At 43.6% G+C, this 19,399-nt stretch overlaps 1 protein-coding gene across 1 annotated transcript; it reads left to right on the top strand.

Moving 5' to 3' along the window:
* Positions 1-3,361: 3,361 nt before the first annotated feature.
* On the top strand, positions 3,362-3,613 carry SMIM10L2B (small integral membrane protein 10 like 2B). Its single transcript, XM_029930441.1, has one exon. The coding sequence runs from the start codon at positions 3,383-3,385 to the stop codon at positions 3,611-3,613; it is 231 nt and encodes a 76-aa protein (XP_029786301.1). The 5' UTR covers positions 3,362-3,382.
* Positions 3,614-19,399: the final 15,786 nt, after the last annotated feature.

Genomic DNA, 19,399 nt, shown 5'->3' on the forward strand with positions numbered 1-19,399 from the left:
CCGGCTCCTTTGATGCAACCCTCCCGCTATGGTCCTCCCTGCCTGGAAAGTGAGGGTGCTTTTTCCATGAACCCGACTTGTGCTTCTGTCCCACCCAGGCTTTGCCAGAGATGCGCAAGGCTGTGGAGCCCTCAGCGCGGACTGATTCTTCAGATGGAGCCAATCTGCCTTCCTTCCGGCAATTTCCCAAACTCTTGGTCGTTTATCCTCACCCCTTTCACTAATTTTATGAATGAATTTACATTGCACTTCTTTCTAATTGCTTCTATTTGACTTGGAGGGGCAACACCTGCGTCCAATTCAGCGTCTTTTACAAAAACCCCCAATTACATTTAAGTCTATTACCTTCAGACCAATATCGCAGTTAAAACAATATATTCTTCCTGTATATATTAAGAGTGGGTGATTCAGAAAGAAGAATTAAGGTATATGCCCTCTATTGTGGGTAAGAAGAGCCAGGAGACTTGTATAATTTCCTAAAGACAATAATTTTGGCCTGTGCTACTATTTCATATTCAGTGTGTGGTGTGAGGCAGGAGGCATTTCCTTTGCTTACCACAATCACCTTAAGCTATGTTGTCTACTCCGTTTTCTCCTAGGGCTATGGTTGACATTTTGTCATTATCAGTCTGCTTGTGCTGTCCTGCCTTAGAAAAAATTTTAGTATAAAATAAACAAAGGACGTGAGGCACCTGGGGGGCTCAGTTGGATAAGTGTCTGAGTTCAGCTTAGGTCATGATCTCACCGTTCCTGAGTTTAAGCCCTGCGTCAGCACAGAGCCTGGAGCCTGCTTCAGATTCTGTCTCTCTGTTGTCTGTCTCTCTCTCTCTCTGCCCTTCTCCCACTCATACTCTCTCTCCCTCAAAAACAAATAAACATTAATTTTTTTTTAATTAGCAAAGGGGCCAGGACCAGGGCAGCCTGAGGGGCAGAGAGACAAGGGAAGGGGAGGAGAAGTGTGCCTAACTATCCTCTTGCTCTCTGTCACCACTGCCCTTGGGGTCTCCAAGACCTGGTACAACATTTTTACTGGGGAATCAGAAATAGTGAATAAAATTAAGCCTGCAAAACTTTGACACAGTAATTCCTTTTATGCAAACGTGCAAAGATATATGCACATATAATGTTTAACCTTGTTAGTAATCACAATATGCAAATTAAACCTGTGAGATATCTTTTCACCTATCAGAATGTCAAAGATTTGAAAGAAAATTAATGCCCACTATTAGGAAAGTTGAAAGTTTTCATGGATACATTAGTACAAGCTGTGTGGAAGGCAGCTCTAACAACATGTATCACAATCCATAAACAGATGAAAGCCTTTTTAAAAAGATTTTATTTTTAAGTAATCTCTATACCCAACGTGGGGCTCAAACTCACAACCCCAGGATCAAGGGTGGCATAGTCTACCAACTGAGTCAGCCAGGCACCCCAGATGAAAACTTTTTGATCCACGAATTCCACCTCTAGGAATGTAATCCAGGGAAATATCAGAGAAGCATGCAAAAATATTAATCTCAACATTGTTTATGCTCGTGAAAATTTTGAAATCATTCAAATATCCATCAGTTAATTATTGGCTATTCATAAAGAATAATACACAGGCCATAAGGTATCAACGTGGAAAGAAACGTAAGACATATCCTTATGTTTAAAAGCAATTGTCAAGCCAGTAGGTTTCTGATTCCATTTATTGTTTTGTGACCTGTATATATATATATATATATATATATATATATATATACACATACATACACATATATATGCCTTGCTATTAATATATGTAAATAATCAATAAAACATATACCAATCTGTTAATAGTCTTTCTAGGGGTTGTGATCTGCATAACTGTACTTTTCTCATAAATCAATGAGTAAAATAATATTGAATGATTAAGAAATTTAGAAAAGTTGCTCAGTTTCACTGATAATTAAATGAATGCAAATTAGAGGAGCAATGAGATATAATTATTGCCTTTCATACTGTCAGAAAAAATTCCAATTCAATGTTGCATACAACCCTGGTCTCTAAACTTCTTTGATCAAGCACGTATATTAAAAAGTAAAACTTTTTAGGGGCTCCTGGGTGACTCAGTCGGTTAAGCATCTGACTTCAGCTCAGGTCATGATCTCACTTTGGTGAGTTCCTGCCCTGCTGACAGCTCAGAGCCTGGAGCCTGCTTCAGATTCTGTGTGTGTGTGTGTCTCTCTCTCTCTCTCTCTGCCCTTTCCCTGCTCATGCTGTCTCTTTCTCTCTCTCTGTGTCCAAAATAAATGCACATTAAAAAAAGTAAAACTTTTTGACCTTGAGCACTCTCTCTCTCTGTCCCTATATATATGTTTATGTGATTGTTTTTTATAAACAAAGATGGGCTTATATTCTTCATTCTCTTCTGCCACTTGAAAATTCAGGCATACAATGATGAATACCACATAATAAAAACTGGAAACATTCAGAATGTTCATTCAATAAAGGACTGGTTAAATAAATTATTGAACGTTATTAGCCAACATCTATATTGGGGTAGTGATCAGTCGTCTAAGAGAGTGCGGTACTTATATATTATTGACATGGTAGGAGCACTGTATGAACCTCTCAATTCTGAAAGTATATACAGAAAACGCAACAGTTCACGGCCGGGAGGCGGGGTGAGTAATGTGAAACGCAGCAGACTCTGATTTCCATTGTTCTAATTGTGCTGTTGAAAATCTCTAACAACTTGTTTGTATCATTTTTCCTATTAGAAGAATACTAAAGAGCTAAAACAAAAATTTCCAAAGTCGCTTGAATCATTAAAACACAATGCACACATTTTACAGTTGAGAAAATGAGTAGGTTTTGTGTGTTCCTACTCGCTCAAAGTTGAGGATTGAAAAAATTCCTTAAGGGATTTGAGGCAACAGAAAACGGGTTCACGCTTCCAAACTATTCAAAAGCATGTGTCTGAAGGACGTTTTCTAATGTTTTGAGCAAGTTTTGTTTTGCTTCCGTTAAAATTTAAAACACTTAGAAAAAAAAAAAAGGACCACCAGGAGGAGGAAGCTTGGTCTCCCGGGAAACCGCGCGCCCCTCCCTACGCCTCCCCCGCCTCCCCCGCCTCCCCCGCCTCCCACTGCTCGAGCCCCCCCCCGCCCCTCCCCGGTCCACCCTCCCCTCCGCGTCCAGGGGCTCGAGTTCTCCGGAGCTCCGCCCGCCTCGAGGCAGCTCAGCTTGGTGGCCCTCGCGGAGCACCGAGGATCGCCCATCGCCGCGGCCGGAACTGCAGCTGACATCGGCGGCCACGCGGTCGGCGTCCTGCGCGGATAGCGGCCGCGTGCGTCCCTCGGTGCATCTCTCGGTGGGTCGGTGCCGCCGACTGAAAGTCTTGGGTTCCCGGCACCAAATGGGAGGCTACATCAGACCGATGGCGGCGGCGGCGGCGGCCCTATCGGGCCCGGGGGTGAGTCTGTCGCGCTCGGCGGCGGCCCGGGGCTCCTACAGCGCCTTCTGCAAGAGGCTCACGCGCACGCTGATCACCTTCTTCGACCTGGCCTGGCGACTGCGCACGAATTTCCCCTACTTCTACGTGGTGGCCTCGGTGATGCTCAACGTGCGCCTGCAGGTACACATTTAAAGCAACTAACTTTGTGGCATGGCGTGGGGGGCGGTGGGATGGCTGGCTTCCACCCACCCGGGTCGCCAGCCCTAGAGCAAAGAGGCCAGTTCGACTCGCGCATGCAGACTTGCTGGTCAGTCTTTCCACTGCCTAGTCTTTTCATGTAAATGGGCGGCTAGAAATTAGCATTTACACAAAACTCACAGAATAACCAGGAAAGCCTGTGAGAGAATGAGAAGGTGACTCTCTAGGAAATTGAAAATTCAAAGAACAGGAAAGAATTTTAAACTCTGAAAATCTTCAGAAATACTTGAGAAGCTCTTACATACAGAAAAACACAAAACGCTTGAACAGTAGGAAATGACAATGATCACAGGATGCCCGAAGCACGAAAACAAGAGGAAAGGTTACTAAGAACTTAAAGGTAAACTAACTCTACAGCATTGGTCCAACTAGGAGGCAAATCTTGCAAAGGAGAAAAAGATGTGAACAGACTTCCTATTGCATGGAATGAATTCTGAGCAATAGATGGATTGAGTTAGAAGCTGGAGGAAATTAATACTATCTGGAGGGCATACATTTCTTCATTCCCAAAGAAAAGCCAATGGCAAACGGAAACTGCAGGGGAAACATTTCACACGTACAAGGAAGGCATGCTTCAAATATAAAGCAACCTCAGCCTTGGCCAAGTTTTGGACAGTTGCCAGGACTGGGAGAATGGGAATCGGCTTGAACACCGATTGGCACGTGCACCATGACTCTGCGGTCACAGAGAACAGCCACCCGGTTCAACTCAGCTCTTCAGTGAACGATATTTGAATAATCATTTCAATGGAAATATAAGTTATGGTTTTTCCATTTTTAGACTAATCTGTCAGCTAAGAAGGGAAGACAGTTATGGTTGTAGAAACAGACGGGAATGTTAGCCACTTGGACCCGTTCGGGTCCGAGTCCAGGTCCAGGCAACAAGCAGGTGGGCAGAAAGGAGGAAAGGGAACAGTGGTGTTATTCTCAGAAAGCAGGAAGTCCAGAATCTGTCTCCAGTTGAAAGAATAAGGCAGGTTTAGGGATTGTGTTATTAAAGTCAACAAAGTAGCCAACAGGAGATTTAAAAATAGTGATTCAGACATTTTGAGAGGGGGAGGAGGTTCTGGGAGGGCAGGAAGTCAAAAAATTCCTCCTGTTATCAAGTCAGAAAATAGTAATAAGAGCATATTCTCAAGGAAGAAAGGAGGTAACCACTAACAGACGTGTGTGAACGTTTTTGCTGCTGGCTTGGGGGAACTGAGTTGGAACAGGATGGGCAGGGATTTATTACTTTTCATTATATGTCTTTTTTACTATTTGATTTTTTGAAAACTGTGTATGTATCGCTTTGATTCAAAATGAAAACTTACTGGGGCATCTGGGTGGTTCAGTCAGTTGAGTGTCCAACTCTCCGATTTCAGCTCAGGTCATGATCCCCAAGTAGTGGGATCAAGCCCTGTATCCGGCCCACACTGAGCATGCAGTCTGCTTAAGATTCTCTCTCTTACTCTGCTCCTCTCCCCTGTTCACTCTCAAAAATTAAAAAAAAAATAAGTAAATGCCAAATTTCAGTCCCCTCAATCAGAATCTGCATTAAAAAAATTAAAACTTATTAAAAACTGCATTTACTGCAATTAAAAGGAAATTTGGGGGAGGGGTGCTGGAGAATGGCACATAAGGCCAAGTACCTTCTGACTTCCTGTCTTCGTGTATGTATATCTTAACTTGTTGCCAAATGATCACGTGACATACAATTTCTTTGCTTTCCACACCTTAGACCCCAAAGAAAAAGTGTTGTAGCTAAGGTAAAAAGAAAAACAAGATTTATTTTCTAAAACTTAAAAATTTTCAAAACTGTTTTCTAGTTTTATTGAGATACGTGACCTAGAACACTGTGTAAATGTAAGCTGTGTAGCGTGTTGATTTGATACACTTCCACATTGTGATATGATTGCCACCAGTGTTCGAGGACACCTGTGTCACATCACAGAATTACTGTTTTTGTGGTGAAAACATTCAAGATTAGCCTCTTCTCAACTTTCAAGTGTACAACAGAGTATTGTTAACTACAATCACTATTCTGTGCCTTAGATCCCTAAAGTTCATTCATCTTCTAACCGGAAGTTTGTATCTTTCGACCAACAGGTCCTCACTTCCCCCACCCCTGGCCCCCATTAAACACCATCGTATTCTGTGTCTGTGAGTTTGGCTGATTTAGATTCCACATGTAAGTGAGATCATATAGAATGCTGATGGACACTTGGAGGAGTGCCTCAAGATATTTAGACAAGGTGCTTACATTTTAGTATAGGTCATATAACAAGAACGTGGAAATAAAATGTTGGGCACAGGGCTTGAACATTATTTTGAGTCAAAAGCAATCCAAACCCAGAGTTTGCAGGAAACATTCTTCACCTCCCCTCTACTGCTGGTCTGTGCCTGGAAGAGAGCTCAGAACAGAGATTCCTCTTAAGAAACTTCTCTGCATAACAGAGTGATCTTTGTTTTCCAAACATCTCCCCTCCCCCCCCAATGGTCTTCCTCCCCTTTTATTTTTAGGCCTTACCCCTCTTGCTAGCTCATATAAGCCTCGTGTTGCCTCACTGTTTTTGGAATCTTAGGTTTGTGGATTCACCGTATGTCTACTATTAAATTTGATTTACTGTTTACCTGTCTCGTATCGGTTTGATTCTTAGTCTGGCAAGAAGGACCTTAATGGACAGAGGAGCTTCCCTCAACTGTAAGACCTTGGTCAAAGAAAAATAGCACAACTGTATAATGGAGTACTGTGTAGCCATCATAAATAAGGGATTTTAGGAGTACCTAGGTGGCTCAGTCGGTTAAAGATCTGATTCTTGATCGCAGCTCAGGTCATGATCTCATGGTTCATAAAGTCGAGCCCCACATCGGACACAGCACTGACAGCGTGAGGCCTGCTTGGGATTCTTTCTTCCTCCCTCTCTCTGCCCCTCTTCTGCTCGTGCTCACAATCTCACTCACAAAATAAGTAAACTTTAAAAAAATAAAGAACTCTATTTTATCAAAGTGGAATGAATCTAATAGATGGGAAGTCATGTCACAAATGGCTTATGATTGAACCATAGGGGGTAAACACACACACACACACACGCACACACGCGTGCCTGTGCTCGCGCATATGTACATTCGCCCTCTCCACTTACAGAGAAATAAGAATACTTGCAAACATTACCACACACTTAACAGAAGCCCCGCAATGTTCTAAGCACTTTATATACACCATTTCATTTAATCCTGGCAACAACCTGGAGATAGCGCTGTTATTAGCCACATTTCTCAGGAGAGGAGACCAGCACAGAGAAGTATCGTGGCAGAGTGATGAAATACTCTAGACAATATTATTCTTACTAATCTGAGACAGTCATTGTGGTGATTTGCTTTTAGTCGTGTTTTTATTATTGAAATTGTAAGACTTCACATTTTTTGGTTTAAAATTCACTGTCTTCGTGGATGCCACGGATGCTGGAATCTGGGGAGAGCTGAGCTAGGCCCTCGCTTCCTGTAAGCCCAGTGCACTGCCCCTGTGGCACCGGTCACACAATGGAGGGTCCGGTGGAGCTCAGTCACGTCAGGAGGATTTGGATTCTAACCCAGGAAACTTCTTTTCATGCCACATGAAAAGCGTTCTTTATAGCAGGTATTCAAATAAAAGCAAATTTGTTTCAATGTAGAAATCGTAACTGATTATATACGCCTTTCTTCTCAGAAAACACATCTTGTTGACCATTACCGAATATCAAATATGCACATTTCTAAACAGGTCACAGTTTAAAATTTTAACTTGCAAAGAGCAAGGGCTTTTGGTTTAACTTTTCAAATTATTTCCCCTAATTCATGGCAGGGAACACTTCTCTCATCCCACAGAGTTATAAAAAAAAAAAGATAACCAGTTTAACTACAGCATCCTGTGATTTATTAACCTGTTATCTTCCGTGCTCATCAGCCTTTCAAGAGATGAATATCTCTGGCATCTTTCAGCATAGGGTTATTGTAGAGTTAGATGCAGTTCTCCTGAGCACTGCTAACATACCCGAGAGCAACAGATAATATCCTTTAACCCAGACTTTCTTATGAAATTCTCTGAAAGCGCCAGATGGGAGGGAGCTCCTCTCTTAATGCCAAATATTTTCTACCCTGGCTCTGTCATTTCCCCCTTCCAAGACCTCTTCTGATATGACCAAACATCTGACTATACAGACACAGATGCATATTACCCACCCTGGACTTCCTCAGCCTGGGTTTTCTTGCGACCCTTGGACACAGTTCCTTGACTGCCTCCAGACTCAGATTGGTTCTGGTCACTTGAATGACTACTGGCACTGAGACCTGCCAGAATCCAGCTCCAGCAGGTCCAGGGTTCCCTGAAGGATGGACAGTATAGGCACGAGAGAGATGAGAGTTGGCGAATGGGGGGAGGGAATGAGAGAGCCACGAGGTTCTTTCTGATCAGTAGGCAGGCATCTCTGCACTGACCGGAGAGTCAGCTTTATTTATGGAAAAAATGTATGGGGCACAGCACAGAAGTGGCAATTGCCTTAGACAATGATTTCTGATGACAAATTCTTTGGTATGTAAAAATTTCCCAGAACATAGATTGGTAAAAGACTCATACATAATCTTCATCAATAGTGATTGGTTATAGGTGATTTAGATGCTTATTATATGGGGAAGGAAGGCATCTTTAGCATTCAAACAAAAGGCAATGTTTTTCGCATAGCAAAAGCAAAAGTTAGTTCTTTTCAAGAAGGGTCAACAGTCTGTTTTCTTGAGGGGAAGTAAAACAGGTTTTTCAGGAAATGTAATATTTGCTACGATAAACACAAAAGAAGAAATTCCTATAACTTCCTTCACAAGGGACAATTAGCATATTTTTAGGATAAGGGGGAAAGTCATGCCTGATACCAGTCAACTGGTGCCTTGGAGGTCAGTGCTCAAGCAAAAATAATTGAGTGAGGGGTAGACCTTGGTCACCATCTGATGGCGGGAGGCCTTGCAAATCTGCCTTACCTCACAAGGAGTTTGTTTGTTTTTTCTTGACCTAGTGAGTTCAGAAATGGCTTCCAGAAGACATCCTTCTCCAGCAACTCAAAGAGACTGTCTCTAGCATCCTTGTCCCCAGTGTAGGGTGGAAATGGTTGGAGAGTTGTAAGCACTGTCTTTCAAGACATGACTTCCCCTAAGTCCCCCTTTGGGTATTTTTACTGCAAATCTAAGAGCTTCACTTCAAATCCTTCCTGAAAAGTGCTTGAGAACATGGAAGTCAGGTTTATAAAGCCAAATTTTGTTAAACCAAAGAATCTAAATGGTTCTGGGCAAGATAACGAAAGTGTCAAAAGGTAGAAGCTCCAGGACAAGCAAGGATATCCAATATTCCAGGGCTTTGCTGGATGCTAATGTCTTTTCATCACCTGTATTTCTATACCAAATACTCCTGTGGCATGGAGTAGAGAATCCTAGTGATTTGAGGTAGTTCCTCAAAGATGGAGACATTAAGTAGAAAAATAATGTAGACAGTAATAACTGTCTACTTCTTGGATTCTTAGCATGTACAAACACCTTTCTTCCACTCAGAGGATTCCAAAAACATCCCTTCCTGGCGTAACTTAATTACTCCATGTACAACAAAGAACTACCCATACAAACATTCCTCATTATCCTAGTTGTAGATGAGGTCATGGGGCTTCTGTTTATAGTTCAGGTTCTCCCAGTGATGACTCTTATTTCTCTTGTTTTGTCATTATCCCAACTGAATATTAATATTCTGCAATGATATGACCAAATGGTGAATTCATCACCACCATTCTATCCTATTTACAAGACTAAAGAAGAGGTGAGAGAGTTGAAAAGGCAAATAATCATCAGGAAAATATGGATAGAGGGTACAGTCCTCATTTCTGTGATGGCCATGAGGTGGTCCTGTCATTTATGATTTCTTATCGATTTCATGCTCTTTTTGCCTTTCTTACTGGGGAAGCTCAGTCCTTCATTCCTGAAGATTCTGAGTGCTTGATGGTCCTTTGTAGGGTTGCAGTGCACGTAGGGATCCCCTGAGTCTCATCCATAGTCCTCTTTGTCCTCATTCTGTAGAATGAACACCATGATCACCTGTTTTGAGAGGCTCCAGGAGCTAAGAGTGGGTTCAGATTTGGTGGAACCATGGTTTCATACCAGACTGGGTGTGTTTCCTCTAGGGACCTAGAACTTCTAAACTAGCAGAGTTGTAGGAGCAAGAAGTAAAACTGCTGCAGATTGTTCAGGTGTAATGACCTTTAGTTCAACCCCTCCATTTCCCGGCATACAAATCTTGGTAGCAGGAGAAACCGCACTATATATTGGCTGCTGGTTCATACTATTTATTACATCCTAGCAGTCTCTGCTGCGATTCACCTATCAAGGCTCGCCACAGGTTCCATACAGCATACTGATTTACCCCCAAACATTTTGGGCACCATTGGATCTGCTAGATGATAAAGGCCAAGGTGCAGACTTACTAGCATGGCAGTCTACACCTGGAGAACCTGTTTTAGCTGTCGGTCCACATTAGCCTGTGGGTGGTAGGGATAACATCTGCGTAAGCCTTGGATGCTGGCAAAAATCTCTGCAATCCCCATAAGGATTAGGTATCAAATTTTACTTGTTGTGTTGATAAGGAGGTGGACTCTAGTTGATTCCATTTGCCCCTTCTTACCCTATACCCCCTTCTCCAGGGGCCAGGTAGCCAATGTGGTAGTATACAGGAGACAAGCGCTAGTTTCTGGCTGGAGATTTCTGGGATCAGCAGGAAGAAAAGGGTGGGGCAAGCCCCCATCTCATGCATCTGCAACCCTCACAGGGTGCAGAGGATAACTTAGAGTGTTTTCTGTGACACTGTGTGCGGCAGCACAGATGTTAGAAGAACCAATAGAGCCTCAGGGTAACCCTGACAGCTACCAGCTACAGAAGGAACACTCCATCTGGAGAGAGGATTGGGAACTTGGTCTGGTGGGTTTCAAAGGGCACCCGGGGCACTTGGCTGTTGGCTGGTTCAGTTGGTAGAGCACATGACTCTTGATCTCAGGGTCGTGAGTTCATGCTCCATGTTGGGCATCCAAGCTTAAACAAACACCAAAATGTCCTCCTCCTGAGAGGTTTCTCAGCCACAGTGCGGGGTGAGGGGCATGCCCTGAGGCTGAGCATCAACAGTAACAGAAAGTACATACTCTGAGCAATGTGTAGATGCTACCTAATGCTAAGTATACCCAGGAACTGGTAGAATCATCCCAGAGGAGAGGTTCAGAGTCTCACTCGGCCTACTGGGTGGCAGACTCAGGGAAGAACTCCATTTCCCCCTAACCTCCATCAGCACCCCTCTACTCTGTGGTAACTAACACTTCAGGGGTGCTCTGGGTCCCTTGGCACTAGCATTGAATTAAAGGCAGTTACAGTTAGCCTCTGAAAGGCTTGGGACTGTCCTGCTGCCAGTTGCAAGTTGCCAAGGTCAGTGGATACAGGCACTGACTGTCAGGGCCAAGGGAAAGGTTCATAAGTGTGATAGAAAATTTCACTCAGGTTCACCTGTCTCTCCATTCTAAGGACTCTGGGTCTGTGTAATTATGATTCATGCCTGGGAATTGTATGCAAGCTATTCATCTAGCTGTTAGGTTGGTATGGTGACTCAAATGTTAGACACCTCTGTTGGCCAGACATAAGAAACTTTTTGGTTATACAAATCAACTAAGGCCATGGTGGAATGTCTATAGATGTCATTCCTGGGAACTCCAAGCTTAATTATCCATAGTCAGATATCTCTGCATGTGTAGTAGTCTCTTCAGGCCACCATAACAAAATACCACAGCCTGGGTAGCTTAAACAGCAAACATTTATTTTCTCAGTCTTGGAGACTGAAAATCCAAGATCAAAGTGCCAGCAGAGTTGGTTTCTGGTGAGGTATCTCTTTCTGTTATAGGACCTGAAGGTGGGCCATCCCAAGACGGGCTGCTCTGGGATGAAGATTATTTTGCACTGAAGGCAGTCGAGACCCTGGGGGCTCGAGAAATTCTTGTCCTTCCTTTAACTATACAGAAGAACCTAAATTGGGGTCTTTCCCACAACAAGGGTTATTACCAGAGATAAATGTTATCTGACTGACCCATCTGTACAGCAGGGCAAAACATCTGATACCAACATCTGCTCTTTTTACCCCCCTGTGAAGTGCATTCCCTCCCCCTGAAGTCCCAGACACCTGCCCCCTTCAGGGTGACACATGTACCTCATTTTGCCTGTCTTTGGAATTTCCATGTCTGTGTGGATTCCCCATTTGTACTTCTATTAAATTTTATTTTCTCCTGTCAGTCTCTCTTGTTAATTTTATTCTTAATCCATCTAGGAAGACTCTTGAAAAAGAGAGAAACTCTTCCTCCCCAACACTGTCTTAAAAATGGCTACCTTCTCATTGTGTCCTTACATGGTGGATTTTTTTTATGTGTGTGTAGAGAGGGATCTCTGGTATCTCTTCTTCTTATAAGGACACCAGTCCTATGGGATTAGGGCCCCACCCTTATAACCTCACTTTAACCTTAATTACCTCCTTGGAGTCCCTGTCTCTGAATAGAGTCACATTGGGAGTTAGGGCTTTAACGTTCACACTTAGGCAGCCTGCGGAGGGGACACAATTCAGTGTGTAACAGCATGGCAAAAGACTCCCAGATGTCTCTTACGGTGACAATATCCACTTTGCTGCTGATGTTAACTGCCACCTCCTAGATGCTATTCTTACCTCTAACATACTACAAACCAGACAGCCCATTTTAATGGCACCTACTTTTCGCTGGCATCCTCAGTCTATAAAGAACAGCTAGCAGACGTGCTTTTGAAGGCTTCTGATGCTTCACTCATCCACTATAGTTTCTTGAGGCAAAGGTTATAGGACAGACACATTTCTTTGGAGGGCAAAGTTAGGAAGTGAAAGGGTAGATGCCCAATACTATAGTCTCATGTTCAGAAGTTTTGGATTTCTTCCACTCCATTATGCCAGTGGGTGCTAGCTCCTCAAAGACTTATATCACAGGCTAGCATCTGGTACAGGTTTGCATTAGACAGCCCAGAAAATAGAATCACAGCCTGCCGTGTAAGCCCAACACGGTGAATAAAAGTCACGAATGTCTACCACTCATTTTTCATTTAACTCTGTCCCTTGACTGACACTGCATCTTACTTCCGACCCCTGGATGACATACCTTAAGTCAATCTAGAAGGATGACAGAATGTTTGGATGTTGGGTAATTATATTCTCCATGAGGTGGCTCCTCTTCCTTCACACACAAACACAGAACAGACAGCAATTACTGACTCACATCATGAGTTAAATGATCACTTAATCCTCAGTGGATTTGGAACAACCCTGTTTTCACAGTATCAGCATATTATCTTCTCTACTTGGGGAGGAAGAAAGGTTACAAGAAGTTGATTTCAATATCCATTGTCCTCCACGTTGATTAGTGCAAGCTAATGATGATTCTACCATTCACCTTGTCAGCAGATGGAAAAACACCCCACTGATCCAATCAGGACCAGTGAAATGTGAAAGGTGCAGTACAGTGTTACGAAGAAAGCTTTCCTCTCCTAAGAAATAATTGCAAGATTTCCCCCTGCCCCCCCTCCCCCACCGCAGACACTGTTAAATCTGAATATGGCCCATGAGAACTGCTGTGGCCATCCTGCGAAGAGCCAACAATGAAACCCAATCCTGGAGGATGATAGATTCAAAGGAATGGCAAAGAACTAGAGCTGCAGTTCTGTGTCTGGAGCCTGCTATCCTTCTGGACTAATTCCCCATTGACACTAAAACAAAGGAAGCCCTTAATAAGTCTGTAAGAGGTTTTTGAAATGCACATTTGTCTGTGTGTGAGATGCTGGATCTTGCCCAACATAAATGATTTGAGTTGCTGAAGTCAAAGCCATCATTCACATGGTCACTGATTTATTGAAGGAGTTTAATGAAAATAAACCAGATGGTGAAACTGAGGTTGAGGAAGGGGAGGTGACTTGCCCAAGGTCACTTTGGAAGTTAGTAGCAGATAGAAGATGAGAATCCTGGTATTGGCTTGGGAGAGTCTGAAACTCTCCAAATTAAGATTCTAATGACAAACCGTAGGGATGAGAGAAAAGGTTTTTTGAAATGACTGGATTTCAAAAGGCATCTCTCTAAATAGTTCTTCATCAGATATATTTTTCAAAGTAGTCTTTCTCAAAGAATATATCAACTGGATGTAAATTAAAAAAAATAAAAAAAGAATACATCAACTGTCAGTCAGCACTGAGGAGGTGGCGTCGAGGGGAGTGTAGTTGGCTTTGTGGCCCCAAAGGCTCCATGGGAAAAGGACCGTTGCTCTCTCACCTCTCCCCTCCCTGGTTACACATAATTTTCCTTTAGATCTCCTCTTTCCTGGCTGGAAACCTGGCCTGTGAGGAATGCATACAAACAGCCCAGGAGCTCCCTGGTCCAATGCAACGTGCCATGAGGGACACTCATTTGACTAAACTGTGTATTACCACACTCAAGTTCATCCAGTAACTAACTGTTCAACTTTTCTGCCTTCAAACACTGACTAAGCCAAGAAATAGACTGCCATCCAGAGGTCATTTATACAGAAGAAAAAGGGTTCAAACATTTGTTGTGTTCACGCTTCGGCAAATCATTTTCCCTATTCCCATTTTCCCTAAATTTCCTTGCCTGTAAAATTACGGTGTGGTCCTAGATCATTGGTTCCCAAAGTCACCCCTATAAGGCATTTATTCCTTTACTGGTTCGTAATTGGATTACTCATCAGAATTACCTATGATCATTGAAAATATATATATGTCCATGCTTTACCCCCAAATATTCTGGCTCACGAAGTATGGGGCAGAGTTAGGGCCTGGAAACATGTATAAAACAAAAACATTCCACAGGTGCTTCCAAAGTACTCTTATGTTAGAAATCTGTGATGTAGATGGTAATAGATGCTTCTCCAACAATGCCAACCACAGTCCTCACTCTTGGGTTCTGGAAACCTTTACTATTCAAATGTACACTGTGGATTTCCAATAGGTGTTAATAGTATGCACCATTCTAGGGGTGCCTGGGTGGCTCAGTCTCTTAAGCATCCGACTTCGGCTCACATCATGGTCTCATGGTTCATGGGTTTGAGCCCCATATTGGGTTCTGTGCTAATAGCGCAGAGCCTGGAGCCTGCTTCAGATTCTGAATCTCCCTCTCTCTCTGCCCTTCCCCCATTCACACTCTGTGTGTGTTTGTGTGTGTGTGTGTCAAAAATTAAATAAACATCAGAAAATTTTTAAAAATAGTATGTAGCATTCTCAAAGGTGTTGGACCACAGAACCAACACCTACTAATAGTTCAGACACACCAGTGTTTCTCAGATGACAGGAAAACCCTAGATTAGATGTCTCGGTCACCTCAGGCTGCCAAAACAAAATACCATAGATTGGGTGGCTTAAACAACAGAAATTTACTTCTCACAGTTTTGGAAGCTAGAAGTCAAAGATCAAGGTGCTGGCCACATCAGTTCGTGATGAAAGCTCTCTTCCTATCTGGTAGATGACTGTTTTCTAGCTATTTCTCTATGGCTTTTCCTCCAATGTGTGTGGGCTGAAAGAAAGAGAGAAAGATCTTCCTCTTTTTAACAAATTTTCTTAAGTATTTATTTTTTGAGAGAAAGAGACAGAACACATGTGGAGGAAGGACAGAGAAGGAGACAAGCAGGCTCCAGGCTCTGAGCTGTCAGAACAGAGCCTGATGTGGGGCTTGAACACACAAACAGTGGGATCACGATCTGAGCCAAAGCTTAACTGACTGAGTCACCCAGGTGCCCTTTTTCTCCTCTTCTTATAAGAACTCTGCCCTCATGACCTCATATAACCTTAATTCCCTCCTAAAAGCCTTATCTCCAAATACAGTCATGTTGGGGTTAAGGCTTCAACATATGAAATTGGGGGTGGGGGACACAAGTCAGGCTATCGTAGTAGGAGGTATCCAAGGCTACTCTGAGTCTACATCTTAAGATTCTGAGTGAACTATTTTCTTTTGATGAATCATTGTTCATTATATTAAGGAATTTCCCATGGGAAAATAGCATAAACTGACTCAACAGGGGTGTATTTTCTAAGTGTTCTTATTGCCTCTGATGAAAGGTATTGCCAAAGAACAACATATGACCAACAGGAACCAATATTCTAAGCCCACTCAGAGTGCTAGTCCATACCACATCCTCACTTTTAACCTAGATGGAGCCAAGCCATGCCTTATTTATCATCACAAAGCAGAAAGTTTTACTGATGCCAGACAGTGGTCTAAAACCCTATTCGTGGGGCACCTGGATGTCTCAGTCAGTTAAACATCTGACTTCGGCTCAGATCATGATCTCATGGCTCATGAGTTTGAGCCTCGAGTCAGGTTCTGTACTGACAGCTCGGAGCCTGGAGCCTGCTTCGGACTCTGTCTCTCTGTCCCCTGCTAGCACTCTGTCTCTCACTCTCAAAAATAAACATTAAGAAAAAAAATTTTAATAATAAAAAACCCTAATCCTGCTTCTGAACTTTGCACAATATTGAAGTTGTTGGCTAAATATTCATTTTCGCTTCCACTCTCCTGGAGGATAGACAGGAGTTTCCCTTTATGATTTTTTCCTCTTCGGGTACAAAGAGGAAAGACTGAGCTGAAATTCCAGCTTCTTACAAACTCACAGATGCTTCCTTTACACCCAGTTTTCGATTCAATTTTCACCTTCACCCATTATTAGATCAGAGGGGATTCACACACCTTGAGTAAGCTCATATTCCATGCACAGATATTGTTCTCATATATGAGCTCATGTCTATTAGCTCATGTCCTTTCCTGAGTCCACATTCTGCTTTTGAGACTCTGCTTTAGGTATTGGCTCATAAATGCATACACAGACTGTGGTAGATTGATTGCAAAGGCCACAGCTGTTCTTCCCATCCCTGAACGCACAGACCTGGGATTTCACCACTCCTTCCATTAGGAAGTGGAGTCTATTTTTCCAACGGCTTGATTGTGGGGTAGCCTGTGACTTGGTTGACCTATAGAAGGTGGTGGAGGGGCACTGTAGGATTTTGGAGCCTCTTCGGTGAGACTTTGAAGCTTCCATTTTTGTTCTCCTGGAGCCCTGAGACCTCCATGTTAAGGAGCTTGGGAGCCTAAATCTCCTAGAAGCTGTGAAATATAGAGTCCTGAGCGACAGGGCACCTGGAGCTACTGAGCACAAGGCCAGCCCAGACATGTTCACCCCTGACACCCCCCTCCTCCCTTCTAGAGCTACCCTGGAAAATACTGACTTGGTATCTGGATCTGACACAAAAGACCAATGGCTCTTGGCCGTGTGCTCTCCAGGGCCCCATATTGCTGGCAGCTGTGCAGTGACTCAGAGTTTTCCAGGAGGGCAGAGAGAAGTCCCCGATCCCCATCTTCATATAAGCAGTCCACAAACACTCCTCAGGGTAAGGTGAAGAGCTAGGGCCAGGCTCTCTACAATACACATCTTCTAGGCTTCCCATTGGTGTTTTTTGGATTCTTGCTCTCTGTCAGGGCTGTCCTGCAAGTTTACTATCACCAGAACTCCATTGTATAAATGTGTGCATGAGTAGTCAGGGCTGAGAGGAAAGAAAGAGGACACATGGTGGTCAGCCTGGGCTCTGCCCTCCCTGAAACTCAGCCTTGACCCTCCCATCCCAGAAGAGGCAGCTCTCCCCATATTGGCTCACAGAACCTGGTCTGCTCTGTTCTGTGGTCTGAACTCAGTGTCCTATCCTACCAGTGCCTCATGATCTACCCCCAGTGGCGACATACACATCTTCTAGATGCCACTGTGTCATCCCAATGACACAAAGAAAGTATGCCCCAAATATAAAGGACTGAGAAAAAATGAATACACTTGATGCATTGATGAGGTGGGACGGTGGCCGGGTTTCAGGCTGGGTTTTCTTCCTCACACAATTCCTGTCTCTGCCTTTGCTGTGAAGCTAAACTGCCAATAGGAGTGTTAATTGGCCCCCAAAATGGGGAACCTATTTGGAAGTATATACCAAAGCTAAACATAGGTGTCCCTTGTGACCCAGCAAGTGTAACTCCAAGTTCATTACTGCACAGAAATATGTACAGGTGTTCAGCAAAAGATGCATGCAACAACTGACAGTGCAAAGCACAGAAGAAGCAGAGAGACCAGTTAGGAGGCTCTTAGAATCCGGGAGAGTGGTAAAGGGAGTCTTAGCAAGGGTATTAACAGTGGAGGTGGGACAAAGTGATCATATTCTGGTTGCATGTTGAAGGCAGAGCTGAGGATTTGCTGATGGGCATGAAAGAAAGAGTCAAGTAAGATACTAAAGTGTTTGTCTTGAGCTATAGAAAGGAGTTACCATAACCAAGGAGGGAAAACAGAGAAAGAGGAGGCTTGGGAAGGGAAAAAACAGAGCCTTGAATAAAACTATCACGAATACTAAATAATTCAATTTATTTTAAAAAGTAAGCCTATAAAGTCAGTGAAACTAAGTTTCCCTTAAATGTTCCAATATAGAAGCAATATCTAAACTTAGTAAGAGTTCTACTTAAAATTCCAACTCCAAACCCATTATTCGATTATATAGCTTAAGTTGAAACATCAGGAGCCACATCATGTTTGGGCCAAGGTGTTTTGAGCATGGGGGAATGGGGATGACCTATAGCATTAGCTCATGAAAACACATGATTTATGAAAGACACTGGAGTGTCATGCACCTAATTAAGTTATGTGAATACATATGAAAATCATAAAAACCGTCCTTTTTATCTTTTTAACATCTGTGGGGATGACATGATTAGGTTATCCTGGTTTCCAGATACAGCAAATTAAGTGATTTCTTAACATCTAATCCTCCTTTGTTCCCGCATCATGGTGCATCACTCTTTGAACATGCTGCTCTGGATTCTATTGTCTAATATTTGTGGTTTATGTTGGCTAATAATGGGGTTAATGTCCCAGGATACATCTGAGGACTGACATGAAGAACCTCTGGTTGAGAGACCAGTGAATAGGCAGGAAAATGTGTTCACAGAACCGCACGCAACGGGCATCCAGAGGCCAAGAGTCAGCAAAAGAATTAGAAAGGGTGAGAGGCCAGCAGGGACCCCTCAGCGGCAGAAGTTTGGGACCTTCTCCTCTCCAAGTGTGGCAGGCTCAGCTCTCATTGCTGAAGACCCAGGGACCTGGGTTCCTCCCCTGGCCCCGCCTCTCACTGGGCCTCAGCCAATGGCCCTGTAGCCTCACCCCTCGATTCAGACCCCGCCTTCTCTCTCCAGAGTTAGGCCCGCCCCTTCCCTGTACTCCTGGGCCCAGCACACCTCTCTCCAGTTCCTCCTGCACTATAGCCTTTTCCTGGACAGAGCCTGAATAGGCACTAAATACCGCCCACGGCCCCTCCTGCCCCAGCCCTAGTCCCGCCTCCATGGAATACACATGAGCTGGTAGCTAGGAATATAAAGCTGAGTGATGGGACGTCCCGGTGTTTGGCAAGGACTCAAAGTAAATACACACCTCAGCGAACATCATACCCACCCACCTAAAGTAGGACCAATGGGGAGAGGGTAACCGCCTCAAGTGAGGAAAATTCTGTAACACACGAGAGGATATTACAAGGGTTATAAAGTCCCCACTGCAGGTGGAGAAACAGAGAAGTGCTTTAAATTCTACCTAGCGATGAGCCTCT

Source organism: Suricata suricatta, chromosome X (genome assembly GCF_006229205.1).
Source record: "Suricata suricatta isolate VVHF042 chromosome X, meerkat_22Aug2017_6uvM2_HiC, whole genome shotgun sequence".
Taxonomy (NCBI): Eukaryota; Metazoa; Chordata; class Mammalia; order Carnivora; family Herpestidae; genus Suricata; species Suricata suricatta.

Excerpts from the sequence above, each read along its gene's own strand:
- SMIM10L2B (XM_029930441.1), top strand. The coding sequence starts at position 3,383 with ATGGGAGGCTACATCAGACCGATGGCGGCGGCGGCGGCGGCCCTATCG.